The sequence below is a fragment of the Polypterus senegalus genome, chromosome 3, assembly GCF_016835505.1.
Source record: "Polypterus senegalus isolate Bchr_013 chromosome 3, ASM1683550v1, whole genome shotgun sequence".
Lineage (NCBI taxonomy): Eukaryota > Metazoa > Chordata > Cladistia > Polypteriformes > Polypteridae > Polypterus > Polypterus senegalus.
This window is the reverse complement of record NC_053156.1, coordinates 294600539-294617623: the sequence shown is the minus strand read 5'-3', so window position 1 is coordinate 294617623 and position 17085 is coordinate 294600539. Positions and strand designations below refer to the sequence as shown.

The following is a 17085-nucleotide window of genomic DNA, read 5'->3' as shown; positions in this document are numbered from 1 at the left end:
ACCAAGAGATTTAACCACAGCCGGGGCCGGAAATAAAAGACAAAGAGTAGAAGACAAAGTAGAACGTCATAAAGAATTCAAAAACGTTGGCGCGATACACATGCAGTGCAGTCTAGAGATAATGGAAGTACTAAAATTCGAAAGTCTCAAAAAACTGATAGTAAAGATCGCATTAGCGTAAACAAATGGAAATTGTTACTCGGTGAAATAACGGAACAACGAAAAGAGATTTGAATACTGTATATTGTTTGGATTTAACCTTTAAATCGGAGATTTGCAGATCGTCTAATTCATGTTGCCATCACAGAAAAGTAGTGTTTCTTCCCAATGAAGAGGCGTATCTGTGAGAATTAAAACTTTTGTTGTTTTGTGAAAGTGAAATCCACATACACGAGTGGCAGAGATGCGAAGTGGCTGGAGTGTACTGCAGGCGAGGGGGTTGATGGTGAGTGAAGCAAGCAGGGGACGAAGCCCCCTAGTCTTATTAAGTTTACAAACTAAGTAGTATAAATGGTCACCCTGGGACCCAAACACAAAAAAACAGGTGGTCTGCAGAGTATTCTATTTTTGTTGCTAGATTTTCCATCTCCAGATGATCAGAACTAGAAAACAGGAAACAGTGTAACCACATGAAAGATCTGCGGCCTTCATCTATTTATCAAAACCAAATGCACAAATATAAAACAAAATGAATATGCAAGTAAACAACCCACTAAGGTTGGCTTTCTTACATTCCACTGTTATCACTGGGATGCACATATTTAAGCCATAAGTGTTTAGACTGCTTCTTTCATTTTTATTTCAATCTATACAGTTGCTCATGATCCAAAATATACAAGACCACAGAAATATTTTATCTGCCAAATGATAAAGAACTGCATCCAAACTAATCAGCAGGAACTTCATCATGCAGCAAGACAATCATTTCAAAGACACTACTAAGCTCAACCAAAGACTTCATGATGGGGGAAAAAGTGGAGGGTCCTTCCACCAGTGGGAAAACCATTAGGGCAAGTCCATTTATTCACATGGAGAAGAGTACTTTGAAGGAGACTAAAGTTTCAGTAAAAAAAAAAAAAAAGATTATTTTTTTTGTTCAATTCCGGTTATTTTTGGGTACCGCCACCCCCCGATATTGAAGTAAAAATAAAAACAAGGTTTCCACAAAGGTCATTAACAGAGCCTTGAACGCCTCCCCCTGCCAATCCTGTTCCAGCCAGCCTCCCCCAGTTTGGGGAGAGAGGTCGGAGGGTCATCCGGAACAAGACCTGAGCCAACATCCCGACCAACATTCCCCACTTGCCCGACCCAATGAGTCATGCCCATGCAAGCTGGAATGGACACAATGCATTGCTTACCACCCTGCTTCCGTTTGTAGCCACAGTAGCACGGTGACCTGTCTGTCTCCTTTGCTGACATCATTTAAAGACTTCATTCATGCAGCTTCTGTTGTATTAACAAGTCTCTCCATTCTGGTAAAATTGTTTCTCATATACATTTATTAAATTTTAACAATGGCAGCAAAGTGTACTGCTAATGAAAGTGTTTTGCCAAGTGCTCCTACGTGCAAATACATTGATTATCGGTACATAAAATCATGTGCTTAGGAGCATGGTTACCAAAAGTGTAGTGAATAAGGTTCACCTAATCCAATTTCTCCCAATGGATCAATGCTTCAGTATCTGTGAGGGTTTTCAAGAAGGTAACCCCACAGATAATGAAAATTGATGCATATAATTGACTGTAGCCCTCCACAACTGAGCTGGACTGGCCTCAGGGGTTTCGTGTTGTTTTTTTACATCTAAAAAGTGTAAACAATTCACAACTAATAATGACTTTACTTACTTAACAAAGGTAAGATGGCAGCCACAGGACCAGAGTCCACCAGGGTGTAAGAACTGCTATTGATGCATTTTTCTAGCTGTATAATTCTTTGCTTGGAGCACTGCGTCATTCCATGATCACTAGTGATGATAGTGTTGATGGTACTCCACAGGTTGGTCTCATTGAGCTTCTCAATGAGGTAGCCAATGTTATCATCCACTTGCTTTAAAACCTTGGCCATCTCAGTCGTATTGTCTGGCCCATAGGTGTGACCAGAATGGTCTGGCTCTTCATAATAAAGAGCCGCAAATTTCACCGTGCCATCGCTCAGTAACTTGGTGACATTGTCCACTCTCTCCTGGAAAGTCATCAATTTGTTGTAATGCATGTGGTACGTTGAGGTCATGTTATGAATTTTCACATCTGTGCCAGGCCACATGGCAGCGGCTGTCTTGAATCCTTTCTGCTGAAGAGAAACCCAGATAGGAGTGGCATCATTCCACCAAAATGGATCAAAGGAACTTGGAAGAGAGACGGTTTTATTTACAGTGGGGTCATACATGTTATTAGCCAAGACCCCATGGCTTTCAGCATAAAGACCAGTGACAATACTGTAATGGTTTGGGAACGTCTTTGTTATAAAGATGTTTTTAATTTGTTCCACGAGAACACCATCAGAAAAAAACTTCTGCAGGTTTGGGAACTTATACTGTTTTAAATAATCTGCTCTGAAGCCATCGAAGGAGATGAGAAGTAAAGGAGTGATGGAGTGGTTTCCAGTTTCACTTGAATTCCCTGTAAGATTACTTGCAGAGAGGCAACAGGAAGGGACAAAAATCCAAAATAAAATACAGACCAGCATCATGAAGTGATTGACTCTGACACCTAAAATAAAAAAAGAAAAAATGTATAAATTTGATGCTTAAATTATGAACTATAGTTCCATGTTTATTTATTGTATAATATACTAAATAAAAAGAACAGACCCTTCTGGACCTGAAAATGTTACCAAGCAACAACTGCAACATCCAAAAAAGAATGTCGCACAACATGAATCATTTTCTTGAAAGGTGTTATTAAGACAGGACTACAGAGCCCTCCATAATGTTTGAGACAAACATGCATTTTTCCTTGATTGACCCCTCTGTTCCACAGTTTAAAATTACAAAGCGAACAATTCAGACATTGTGGACTTTAATTTAAGGGGAGTTGCATACATTTTGGGCACACAACACTTTTCTTACACAGTCCCCCCCATTTCAGGGGTGGCACCATGGTGTTTGGGACACGGCAATGACGGGTCTGTTAAAACAGTCATCATATTTAGGACTTTGTTGCATATCCCAGCATGCAATAACTGCTTGAAGCCTGTGATTCATAGGCATTGCCCGGTGCTGAGGATCTTCCCTGGTGATGTTCTGCCAAGCCTCTAATGCAGCCATCTTCAGCTCCTGCTTGTTGTCCCCTTACATTTTCTCTTCAGTATATGCAAGGCCTGCTCAGTTAGGTTTAAATCAGGTGACTGGCTTGGCACTTCAAGAATTCTCCATTTTTTTTTTAGCTTTGATAAACTCCTGTGTTGCCTCAGCAGTTTATTTGGCTTACTAGCAACTTGGTGCGCGTTACGCTGCACGTTGGATGACCACAGTTGAAGGACTCAATCGTAAGGACCTCTCGTCGGGTGTCTCATTGGCACGCTTTTGCCTCTTTCTTTCGCGATCACGCCGTAATCTGTTTTCTCTCCCTGTAGGGGTTTCAGTTGCGAGGCAGAGACGCGTCGTTGAGCTAATCTGTGTGAATGCTGAGTATCCGTTTCTTGCGAGCGACTGTCACGCCTTTGCCTCTTTGCTTCGTGATCACGCTGTAATGTGTCCTCTCTCGCAGCAGCAGGTTTACTTGCATTTTGTTTCGGCATTGTTCCGTGAGGTCTCCTCCGTACAAGTGCACATGGGTAGCTGAAGACGGAAAGGCATAGTGAAACACACGAATTAGTGACCCGGGGAACCATCCGACTCACGCGGGGCTTGAAATACTCAAGTGCACATGTTATTTATAATTAAATTTTTTTTTTGTTATGAACTTCCCCAAAAGAGTTGATCCCTGTAAATAGTTAATAGTATATGAACAATATAATCTGTTGTAGTACGGGCACACCTCATAACCTGCATACACCACGTGTTTGGCTGTAACGCCAGAAGCACGGTGGACACTGTAAGGGTAGGTTGTGGTTTCTGTTTCTTTCGTGATTTTTTTATTTCATTTTAATGATTATTTAATAGGCAGAGGGGAGAAGACGTTAATGTCACGCTCTGTCTATTTCTTTACTTTTGTTTTGAAAAGATTTTCGGGAACAGGAAAAATAAAAGCAAAGGGGAAAGAACGGAGAGAGGGCGGACTGGGGCTTTTCTACGGGACGCGGACCCGGACACGGACACCTCGCTGGGCTTTTATTATATAGATTATCTTGTTGGAGGATGAAGTGCCATCCACCGAGTTTGGAGGTATTTACTGAACTTGAGCAGATCAGATGTTTCTACACACCTCAGAATTCATTGTGCTGTCAGCAGTTCCATCATAAATGAAGAGAATTGTGCCAGTCAGGACTTGTGGCAGCCATACATGGCCCAAGCTGTAACACCGCCAGTGTCACCAAGTTTAACAGATGAGGTGATCTCCTTTGGATCTCGGACAGTTCACTTGTCCTCTCCACACTTTGCTCTCACCATCACTCTGATGCAGGCTCATCTTTGTCTCATCTGCCCACAAGACCTTTTCCTAGAATTCTGCAGGCTCTTTGAAGTTCTTTTTCCCCAAAATGTAATTTGGCCATCCTGTTTGTGTGGCTTGTGTGTCATCTGTGTTTCTAGTCATGAAGATGATAGTCGTCTCTGACACGCACACACACACACACACATCGGCCCCCTGAAGACAGTTTCTGATCTGTCAGACAGGCATTTGTTGTATTTTCTTTAACACAGTGAGGATTCTTCTATGTTCAGCAGTGGAGGTCTTCCTTGCCCAGCAGGCCCTTTGAGATGAATGTGCTCACCAGTGCGTTTTTTTCTTCTTGGTGATATTCCACACAGTTGATTTTCTAAGATTTTACTGATGTATCCAATGGTTGTATTCTTGTTTATCAGCTTCATGATGGCTCCTTTCACTTTCATTGGCACAGCTCTTGTCCTCATGTTGAACAACGACAACTACAGACTCCAAAGGGCTTAAGCAGGCCGAGGTATCTTATGAAACCGTGAAACCCACCTGAGGAATCACAAACGCCTGTGGCACCAATTGTCCCTAACATTATGGTGCTCTTAAATGGGGGGCCGTGTATAAAAAGCATTGTCATTTCTACATAGTGTGACCGAAATGGATGCAAATCCCCTTAAATGAAAGTCTGCAATGTGCACTTTAATCACATCTGAATTGCTTGATTTTTAAATGCAGAGGGACAAATCAAATAAAAATTTGTCTTCGTCAAAAACATGATAGACGACAATGTATATGCAATTATCTATAAACTTTCTGTTTATCAGTAAAGTGTATTATCCTGTTTCTTAAAACTACGTTTGCTTCAGTTAGTTTCATAAAAGCCTATCGGCAAAAATGATAATTAAAGAACGGAGTGATCAATTCATTGTTTTCCTACATTACTGTCTAAACAGGACAGAAAAAGATGAAGGCGGCCCAGATACACAACTGCAAAAGTGGAGAAGGACATCAGAGTTTGTAGTTTGAGAAACAAACACTTTTACAGGTCCTCAGATGGCTTCTTCCTTAAAACAATGCCATATCCCTGTGACTTCTACAAAAGTGAAAAGACGACTCTTTGAACGTTGAACATGATTTTCCAGTCACCTTTCTTCCAATGATTGCATTCTTCTGCCTAACTTAACCTTCACTTTTTATTCACCAGTTTCAGATGTGGCTTTTTGTTTGAAACTCTGCCTCTAAGCCCAGTATCTGTGAATTGTCTTTTCACTGTTGCTACTTTGCTTTTTTGCCTTTGTGGCGGACATCTCTTCTTTATATGGTCCAGGGGAACAAGCATGGACTGAACAATACCTTCGTTGGGACGCTAGATGGCAGCCCCCCTGGGTGGCAGTGGTGCCTCAGATTCCTGCAGGGCTCCATGGGAGATGGGAGTTCTCTACAACTCTGTTGGGATCCAGGGGTGCCGTCAGGGGGCGCTGCAATGGTTTTCGAGCCCCATGTGGACAGTTCTTCTGCAACTCCCGGAAGTGCAGCCGGAAATGGGTCATCAAACACCTGGAGTACTTCCAGGTGGGCTATAAAAGGAGGCAGCAGCCATCACTCTGGGAGCCAGAGTCGGGAGGAGGGAGACAAAGCTTGCCGGAGAGGAATGGAGGAGAAAGAACAGAGAAGAAAAAGTATTGTGTGTGTGCTTAGTGCTTGTTGGGACTGTATTGTTCCTGTGGGAAACGGGGAAGGAGATACCCACAGGCGAAGAAAAATAAAAACTTGTGTTTTTATTAGTGTGCCTCCCGAGTCTGTCTGTGTCGGGTTGGGTGGCTGGCATGTCCCCTAGAGTTGTTACAGCCTTCAACATAATTAGGGACTGGTGCCTTTCTTGGCAACATCAAGCACAAGACTGGAACCAGTATTGGATGGAGCATATTTTACAAAATCTGACAGAAAACACAAAAAGAAATTGCTAAAAAAAAAAAAAAAAAAAAGCATCCGAGACAGGTATATTATATAGGCCCTGCACAGTCATCAAAACCTGAAATACTGAAAGGCATTCAAACCCCACAGTTAAAACAAAGATCGTTTTAAATTCACTTCATTTAACAAACCAGGTGGCCACAAACTCTGGTCACACTTTCATGGGAAGTCCCTAACTTTTCAGCCAAGTGATTTCAAAAATTGCATTCCCGAGTTTCTTTTTATTTAAGATTTACAACATTTGTGCTTTGATCCTCTTACTAAAGGTTACGATCTATAAGAAACATCCCAAGTAAATTCCCCTTAGTAACTGAAGTTACAGAACTATACACACTCAAAAAGACCTACCAGTTAGTAATTCAAAAACAAAAAGGGGATTTTGATGATAGAAATCTTGAGTCTTCCCCTGAAACATTTGCTATTTAAATGTTTAATGTCTCAAGACTGTCATCTTTTAAGATACAGTATAGCTTGAAAGTAGAGGGAATGTCTTGATACGCATTGAAAAGGCGACTCTACAAAGACCTACAGCAGAAGGTGGCATGGCACTGCCTAACTTTCTGTTTTATTACTGACACATTATTGAAATTGACCTCAAAAGCTAGACATCATGCCAAGATCCAAAGAAATTCAGGAACAAATGAGAACAGAAGTAATTGAGATCTATCAGTCTGGTAAAGGTTATAAAGCCATTTCTAAAGCTTTGGGACTCCAGCGAACCACAGTGAGAGCCATTATCCACAAATGGCAAAAACATGGAACAGTGGTGAACCTTCCCAGGAGTGGCCGGACAACCAAAAGTACCCCAAGAGCGCAGAGACGACTCATCCGAGAGGTCACAAAAGACCCCAGGACAACGTCTAAAGAACTGCAGGCCTCACTTGCCTCAATTAAGGTCAGTGTTCACGACTCCACCATAAGAAAGAGACTGGACAAAAACGGCCTGCATGGCAGATTTCCAAGACGCAAACCACTGTTAAGCAAAAAGAACATTAGGGCTCATCTCAATTTTGCTAAGAAACATCTCAATGATTGCCAAGACTTTTGGGAAAATACCTTGTGGACTGATGAGACAAAAGTTGAACTTTTTGGAAGGCAAATGTCCGTTACATCTGGCGTAAAGGAACACAGCATTTCAGAAAAAGAACATCATACCAACAGTAAAATATGGTGGTGGTAGTGTGATGGTCTGGGGTTGTTTTGCTGCTTCAGGACCTGGAAGGCTTGCTGTGATAGATGGAACCATGAATTCTACTGTCTACCAAAAAATCCTGAAGGAGAATGTCCGGCCATCTGTTCGTCAACTCAAGCTGAAGCGATCTTGGGTGCTGCAACAGGACAATGACCCAAAACACACCAGCAAATCCACCTCTGAATGGCTGAAGAAAAACAAAATGAAGACTTTGGAGTGGCCTAGTCAAAGTCCTGACCTGAATCCAATTGAGATGCTATGGCATGACCTTAAAAAGGCGCTTCATGCTAGATAACCCTCAAATAAAGCTGAATTACAACAATTCTGCAAAGATGAGTGGGCCAAAATTCCTCCAGAGTGCTGTAAAAGACTCATTGCAAGTTATCGCAAATGCTTCATTGCAGTTATTGCTGCTAAGGGTGGCCCAACCAGTTATTAGGTTCAGGGGGCAATTACTTTTTCACACAGGGCCATGTAGGTTTGGATTTTTTTTCTCCCTAAATAATAAAACCATAATTTAAAAACTGCATTTTGTGTTTACTTGTGTTATATTTGACTAATGGTTAAATGTGTTTGATGATCAGAAACATTTTGTGTGACAAACATGCAAAAGAATAAGAAATCAGGAAGGGGGCAAATAGTTTTTCACACCACTGTAGTGCCTTTCCTATCTATCATATAGTGTCATTCATATCTATCTACCTATCTAATAAAACACCAAAGCCTGTGTGTCCAGACTTCTAAGCAAAGTGATTGGTCAATTTGACTTTGGTGACGCGACGAAAGAGAAGTGCAAGTGTGACATGAACAAGGAGGAATAAAGGTGTTTAAGGCACACCGAGAGAGTCACCTTCAATGATGGCAAATATAAAATTGGAAACGACGTGAGAAAGGCACCTCAAAAATAATAAAAGTGTATAAGAAGCAGGCTTCACAGGAACACACTTGAGAGGGAAAGCATCGGTTAGGAGACGTTCACACATAAAAATACAGAGGAAAGGTGCTGAAGTTACACGTAGGGCAAGAGACTGAATAATAAAATGCTTTTTTAGTCGATTTAATATACAGTACTTTGTTAATCCCCAAAGGGAAATTGTCTTTTCGCATGACCTTACAGGGGGACTTGGATGGCTTTGGTCATCCACTGTACAGCACCCCTGTGGCAATTTTCAGGTTAAGGGTTTTGTTCAAGGGCCCAATGAAGTAGTGATGAACCAGCAACCTTCCAAGTGCTAGAACAGATCCTTCGCCACAGAGCCATCACTCTGCACTTTGACAGGTACCGACTGCCTAGTATCCTATAATTTCTATTTCAGCACTATTCTTCTGTACAATGCAGCTAATTTGACACATAAACACAAGTGTGCTTTATACATCATTGTAATCATTTGCAGCTAGCGCAACATCAAATGCATTTCATGATCAAGCTTACTTCCTAGACCTGTTTCAGCATGAAAAAAAAAGTTTCACCTGAAATAAAATACACTGTATATTATAGGGGAATTCAGAAAATCAGCACATTTTAATGAAATCAAGTAGAACGCCAAGCTCATTTCTTAAAATATAGCTATTAATGTGAAAAATGGAAACAGACTGAAACGCATCACAGATAGATAGATAGATAGATAGATAGATAGATAGATAGATAGATAGATAGATAGATACTTTATTTGTCCCCAAAAGTGGTGGATGAGTGTTACAATAGGAAGAAATGGTCAAGAATTTAGGTAGCATATGGAAGCAAAAGATGCTGGGTAGAGGAAGGTTGTGTAGGATCAAAAAAAAGATGCATTCGTGTACAAAGGCAAAAAGAGAACAGAGAAGAGATTCTAGTACTCAACTGTCATCTTTGATCTGTGAAGTGTCTTATTATGTTTCATTCTATTATAATACTATCTACAATAAAAAATACCTGATCACTTAGTGGTTTCTATGGCCCACACCCCCTACAACAATAATATCACATTTGAACACGAAGAAGTCAAATTTTTGAACCACAAATTGAACCCCATACAGTACTGCGGGTTAACAAACCAAACTAAAAAAAAAAAAACTTAACTCAGTGCATAAAATTTATATATAAATTGAGCAATTTACCTTTACAAATCTCAATAATCTTGTAAATGTGTCCCCTGTGAAGCTTAGACACTCAATTGACAATACAGGGGTTGTGGTATCTCGTGAAGCATCAAGACCTGCAAGGAAATGACACATGATAAACGACTGAGGAGACCCCTGTGACACAATGGGTGCTGGCATGTCACTAAGCAATGAAACACAGTCGACAGGCTTTGTCCCCTCGCTAACACCTGCATTGCAGTTCAAAAACAGATGCGCCACAAACTTTAAATTACTGCACCACTGCCAAATACGCCAGCATGAGAGGTGAGCTGAGTGTAACCAGCAGGTGTTACATCCATTTCAGTCCTCATAGGTGAAAATGTCAATCAAACCTCAAATTCAGTGACATTTCACAACCAGGGCTTGCGCAGAAATCAATGCTAGAACTCGTCCTTCTCTATGGATTACTTCAAGGTCCAAATTCCTTCTTCTTCTATTGGCTGCTCCCGTTAGGGGTCGCCACAGCGGATCATCTTTTTCCATCTCCTCCTGTCCTCGTCATTTTGTTATGTCACACCCATCACCTGCATGTCCTCTCTTACCACATCCATAATCCTCCTTTTTAGGCCTTCCTCTTCACCTCTTCCCTGGCAGCTCTATCTTTAACATCCTTCTCCCAATATACTTAGCATCTCTCCTCTCCACATGTCCAAACCAACACAATCTCCCCTCTTTGACTTTGACTCCCAACCATCCAACCTGAGCTGACCCTCTAATGTACTCATGTCTAATCCTGTCCATCCTTATCACACTCGGTACAAATCTTAACATCTTTAACTCTGCCACCTCCAGCTCTCTCCCCTGCTTTCTGGTCAGTGCCACCATCTACCACCCATACAACAAAACTGGTCTCACTACCGTCCTGTAGATCTTCCCTTTCACTCTTGCTGATACCCGTCTGTCACAAATCACTCCCGACACTCTTCTCCACCCATTCCACCCTGCCTGCACTCTCTTCTTCACTTCTCTTCCACAATCCCCATTACTGTTGGTCCCAAGTATTGAAACTCATCTACCTTCACCAACTCTATTCCCTGCATCCTCACCACTCCACTTACCTCGCTCTCATTCACACACATGTATTCTGTCTTGGTGGTCCTACTGACCTTCATTCCTCTCCTCTCTAGAGCAGATCTCCACCTCTCCAGGGTCTCGCCAGCCTACTCCCTACAGATCACAATGTAATACAAGCCAACATCATAGTCGATGGGGACTCCTGTCTAATCTCGTCTGTCAACCTGTCCATCACCACTGCAAATAAGAAAGGGCTCAGATCTCTGATGTAATCTCACCTCAACCTTAAATGCATCTTTCACCCAACCACTGTCACACCTCCCTCATACATATCCTGTACAACTCTTACACACTTCTCTGCCACGCCCAACTTCCTCATACAATACCACAGCTCCTCTCGATGCACCCTGTCATATGCTTTCTCTAGGTCCACAAACACAATTCAGCTCTTCTGGCCTTCTCTATACTTCTCCACCAACACTCTCAGAACTAACATCACATCTGAAGTGGTCTTTCCCGGCATGAAACCATACTGCTGCTCACTAATCATCACCTCCCTTCTTAACCTAGCTTTCACTATTCTTTCCCTTAACTTGAGGCTGTGGCTCATCAACTTTATCCCTCTTAGTTACTACAGCTCTGCACATTCCTCTTATTCTTAAAAATCTGTACCAGTACACTTCTTCTCCACTCCTCAGGCATCTTATCACTTTCTAAGACTGAATTAAATAAGCTAACAACTCCACTGCCATCTCTCCTAAACACTTCCATGCTTCCACAGCTGTGTCATCTGGACCAACAGCCCTTCCATTCTTCATTCTCTTCATAGCTGTCCTTACTTCCTCTTTGATAATCCGTTGCACTTCCTGGTTCACTATCTCCACATCATCCAACCTTCAACTGTATCTTTCTCATTCTCTTCATTCATCAACATCTCAAAGTATTCTTTCCATCTGCTCAACACCCTCTCCTCACCAACGGGTACGTTTCCATCTTTATCCTTTAATCACCCTAATCTGCTGCTCATCTTTCCCAGATCGGTCCCTCGGTTTAGCCAATTTGTTCAGGCCCTTTTCTCCTTCCTAGTGCCTAACTTATCAGATGCCTATTCTTTAGCCTTCACCACGTCTCTCTTCACCTTCCGCTGTATCTCCTTGTACTTGTCCTTCTATACAAAAGCGGTCGGGTGTCCTTCCGTCCCGTGATTGCTACGCAGGCGCGGAGTTTCACACACGCCCCGTCCATTTTGCAATGCACGATGGGATTTGTAGTTTCATTTATCCAGGTAAAAGATGATTTTTTACTCCAGACTGTGCGATATCTTCTTCTTCTTTCTTACTATATAAAAGCGGTCGGGATTGTCCTTCCGTCCCGTGAGTGGAAAGCGTAGCGGTATTCCGCTTATCACAGACTTACTACTAGCAGCACGAAGCGACATGATGTGAGCAGAGTTCTGGTGCTCCCATCGTTCCCTTGCTTTTGTGTGCGATGCGCTGGAAAAATAGACAAAATTATGTCTCTGGAAATAATTAATGTTGATGGAGTACAAATGCCTCACCGCATAGTAAATATCAGGGGGGTTCAAAAGGGCGACCTCAATATAGAAAAAAAGTTTAAATTTCATCACAAAAATAACAGAAACTACGAGTATTAAAGTAATACCGCTCAAATGCAATATAACCAAATTAATGAGTTTGTATAAAATACCAAATTGATCTACATATTGAATTGCCTTAATTATCAAGCGGGGTCATTTTTGCTAAATCGCTTGTAATTCGACCTCTCCAAATTAGAATCATTGCTGTTATTGAACTATCTGGAGTATAAACACATGTTTGGTCTCTTTGTAAAGGTAACATTCTCTAGTTTCACCCTTAGTAGTCAGAATCACTGTAGGTATCACTGATCAAAAGTTATGCACATTAGAACTCACAAAAAAAACAAATTTTTTTGTTCTCGCCTAAGTTTTTTTTGTGAAAATAAAGGAAAATAAAGCTGCAGTAGGTAGGTGGGGACAGAAACACACTATGTACCAACAGAATAACTTGTTGACTACTCACATTTCAAATTTGAAAAGAATACCTGTCAAAATGACATTTTTACACCAGTTTTTATGTGGGCATGTCCAGGTGCTTTTTAGAGGGACCATTATCCACATTTTGGAACGTATGGAAAAAGTGTAATAACTTTTGAATGCTTCAACCCACAGATATCAATGAGGGCTCTACTGAAAGGTTACACCTAAAGGAATCTATATCTACACACAGTGTCACTCTATTAGTTATAAAAATAATAAAAACAATAAAAAATACACATTTCAATATAAAAATAGTCAATACAAGTCTTATGGGCCAAGAATATATATATATATATTATTTTTACTTTTTTTTTTATAAAATGCACACATACTATATACATTTCTTTTACAAACTGTTACAACACAGCTCAGCGTTTTTTCATGTGCCACTGATGGCAGTAATCCCTAGCCGGCAGAAAGCACAAGGGCGTGTCACATGTAGCTCTCTGCCATTAGACGTCTCCTGGGCCGATTGATTACTTTCACGCCGCGTACATGCCTCTAACACTTTTAATCGAGAGTGTATTCACGTTTATCTGTACTTTTATCCATATTTAAAATGCGAAAAAACTTGGTGAAATCACAATAAACAACCACGCACCAAGTCTGCAGACTGGCACAAATGCCACCTTTGCGCAGCTCCGATCGTTTTGTTTACAAGTTAGTATGGCAAGTTACATATCTACGTGCTGAGCTGCTCATTGGCTGTAAGTTTTGAGTGTCACTCACAGTGTCCAATCAAACTGGTAGATTCTACCAGGGTTTGGAGTTGTACGTCATCGTTCAGCTGTCTGTGACACTCGTTGGCTATACGAGGTGCCAGTCAACCCCAGACCCGTCGTAATTGGCCAACTTCCGTGTAACATGCTTTAGCATGGTTATCGACGACAGAAACAAATTACGTCTGATATGATCAATAGAAATGAAAAAAAATGACGTAGCTAGTCTCAAGTTATGAAACTTTTCTGGAGTTTTTGTCCGTTTGAGGATATATCGTGTGTTTTGGACCTAATCGTTTTACTGAATTATATTCGCTGGAGCCTTACGGACAGAATGAGACCAATACTGCTCGGAAATATTGATGTTTGACTTGCAGAGGGTCTTCAAAGGTAGTCAAAGGTAGGGAAAGTCAACTCTTAAAAGTATGTACTTCTCTGTAAAAAAGGCTTTAGTGTCAGTGCTGTGGTTGTTGTGTGTCAAAATGGTTTATATCATCGGTAAGACGAGACTTTAAAGTTTAATTTGATGGGTAGTATGTCGAGATGCATGGCAGATGGGCATGCACACATGGCTGTAACGTCGTCAAAACGCTGTTATGTCCCGGGACCGGTACGTGTGCGCGTTAAGGGGTTTTAAGAAGTGGTCAACTTAAAAGTCGGTCGCCTTAAAAGGCGGATTAGCCTAGTACTTTCTTAATCTCTGTGACTATCCCACTTCTTTTTCTCCAATGTCTTCCTCTGCATACTCTTCTTTCCTTATTCCACCACCAGGTTTCTTTGATCTCGTTCCTCTGTCCAGATGTCACACCAAGTACCCTTCTAGCTGTCTCCTTTACCACTGCTGCTGTAGTTGCCCAGCTATCTGGTAACTCTTCTCTTGACACCTAGTGCCTGTCTTACCTTCTTCCTGCAGATGGGTCTAACTGCAGCATGTAATACATATAACTTAAGTCAGGTAGTGCCCACAACGTCAGTCAGGAAATGCCCTTTGAGTCAGATAACCCTCCCAACAACCCTAATCTTAACCATAGTGCAATGCGATGGGTGTTTTGTGAGGTTGGGCATTATTTGACTGACCTCATAGGTGCTATAGTGTGCAATTACACTCTCTTGCCTCCCTGAACTCCACCTTACAGTCTTCCTTTTCCCACTTCTCCTCCTGTTCTTGCTCTCCAATGTCAACCTACAGACCTATGCTGCCTATCCACGCTTTCCCCCGCCATCACTTTGTACTCTCCACTCTCCTTCAGACTGACCCTCCTGCATAGGATATAATCTACCTGTGTGCATCTTCCTCCACTCTTGTACGTTACCCTATGTTCCTTCCTCTTCTTAAAATACGTATTCACCACAGCCATGCCCATCCTTTTGGCAAAATCCACTATCATCTGACCTTCTTTATTCCTCTCCTTGACACCATACCTACCCATCACCTCCTCGTCTCCTCTGTTCCCTTCACCAACATGTCCATTGAAATCCGCTCCAATCACCAGTCTCTCTCCCTTGGATACATACTCCCATCACTTCAACCAAATCTATTTATTATCCATCACACACCCATCTTACGGGGCATATGCACTAACAATATTCATCATTACTTCTTCAATTTCCAGTGCTCTGTCCGACACTCTTTTCACCACCTTTTCACCCATTTCTCCTCCCATCCACACCACAGTAGAATAATTTCAGCCCACCTCCCATACACCCGGACTTACTCCCCTTCCACCTGGTCTCTTGCAGGCACAATATGTCAACCTCTCTTCTCTCCATCATATCGGCTCACTCTCTCTCCACAGCGGTCATACTACCAACATTCAAAATTCCTACCCTCACATCAACTCTCCTAACCTTCCTCCTCTATTCCTGACCCAGGGAACACCTTTCCCCTCTTCTCTCTTAAAAGAGAACGTTCCACCTGCAGCATGGAACCCATAAGAACAAGCAGTTCTGTGGCTCATTCACAGGTGACAATTGCGTCTGCAATGCTTGATTCTTCTCACATCGTAGAACAGGGTCACAAACTAATAAATAACCTACAAATGACAGCACACGGCAAGATTGCACCGTGATAAAAATCGGACAACGCGTCTCACTCAGTTTTAATAAATCACTATGCAGCGTTCCTCTTTATCGCACCCCTTGAAATGCCATCTAAGGCAACCCTGATTGGGTACTCCTGACTTCAAGGGGAAAATAAAGAGAGGGGCAGGACAGTGTGCTGCAGCTGAACCAAGAATTAACATTTTCTAGTTAGTGAAGCATGGTTGGGGGCCAGCATAGCAGTGTGGCAAGAATATGGTGAGTAGAGTTTAAGGAAAGAGAAGTAGGAAGAGCCTTTGAGTAACTTGCTAAAAATGGCTAGAGGGCATGTGACTGTGAGTGTGAAGTGGGAAAGGAAGGATAGATGACAATATAGAAGGTACAGTGGGTACAGGAAGTATTCAGACCCCCTTCAATTTTTCACTCTTTGTTATATTGCAGCCATTTGCTAAAATCATTTAAATTAAATTTTTTCCTCATTAATGTACACACAGCACCCCATATTGACAGACAAAAAAAGAATTTTTTGAAATTGTTGCAGATTTATTAAAAAGAAAAACTGAAATATCACATGGTCCTAAGTATTCAGACCCTTTGCTGTGACACTCATATATTTAACTCCGGTGCTTTCCATTTCTTCTGATCATCCTTGAGATCACCTTCATTTGAGTCCAGCTGTGTTTGATTCTACTGATTGGACTTGATTAGGAAAGTCACACATCTGTCTATATAAGACCTTACAGCTCACAATGCATGTCAGAGCAAATGAGAATCATGAGGTCACAGGAACTGCCTGAAGAGCTCAGAGACAGAACTGTGGCCAGGCACAGATCTGGTCAAGGTTACAAAAAACTTTCTGCTGCACATAAGGTTCCCAAGAGCACAGTGGCCTCCATAATCCTTAAATGGAAGATGTTTGGGACGACCAGAACCCTTCCTAGAGCTGGCCGTCCGGCCAAGCTGAGCTACCGGGGGAGAAGAGCCTTGGTGAGAGAGGTAATGAAGAACACAAAGATCACTTTGGCTGAGCTCCAGAGATGGGAGAAAGTTGTAGAAAGTCAACCATCACTGCAGCCCTCCACCAGTCAGGGCTTTATGGCAGAGTGGCCTGTCGGAAGCCTCTCCTCAGTGCAAGACACATGACAGCCCGCATGGAGTTTACTCTCTGTAAGATTCTCTGGTCTGATGAGACCAAGATAGAACTTTTTGGCCTTAATTCTAAGCGGTATGTGTGGAGACAACCAGGCACTGCTCATCACTTGTCCAATACAGTCCCCACAGTGAAGCATGGCGGTGGCAGCATCATGCTGTGGGGGTGTTTATCAGCTGCAGGGACAGGACGACTGGTTGCAATCGAGGGAAAGATGAATGTGGCCAAGTACAGGGATATCCTGGATAAAAACCTTCTCCAG

General features: G+C 42.0%; 1 protein-coding gene across 2 annotated transcripts in view; it reads right to left on the bottom strand.

Annotated features, from left to right (window-relative positions):
• Positions 1-17085, bottom strand: part of enpp4 (ectonucleotide pyrophosphatase/phosphodiesterase 4) — a 49565-nt gene that overhangs the window by 10120 nt on the left and 22360 nt on the right. The window contains exons 2-3 of one of the 2 annotated variants that reach the window (XM_039749452.1): positions 9800-9897; positions 1846-2709 (exon numbers count right to left, since the gene is read on the bottom strand). In XM_039749452.1, coding sequence (XP_039605386.1) covers positions 1846-2689 — 844 coding nt within the window. In that variant the 5' untranslated portion in view covers positions 2690-2709; positions 9800-9897. The remainder of the gene's footprint in view (positions 1-1845; positions 2710-9799; positions 9898-17085) is intronic. The other variant, XM_039749453.1, reaches the window with a different exon arrangement.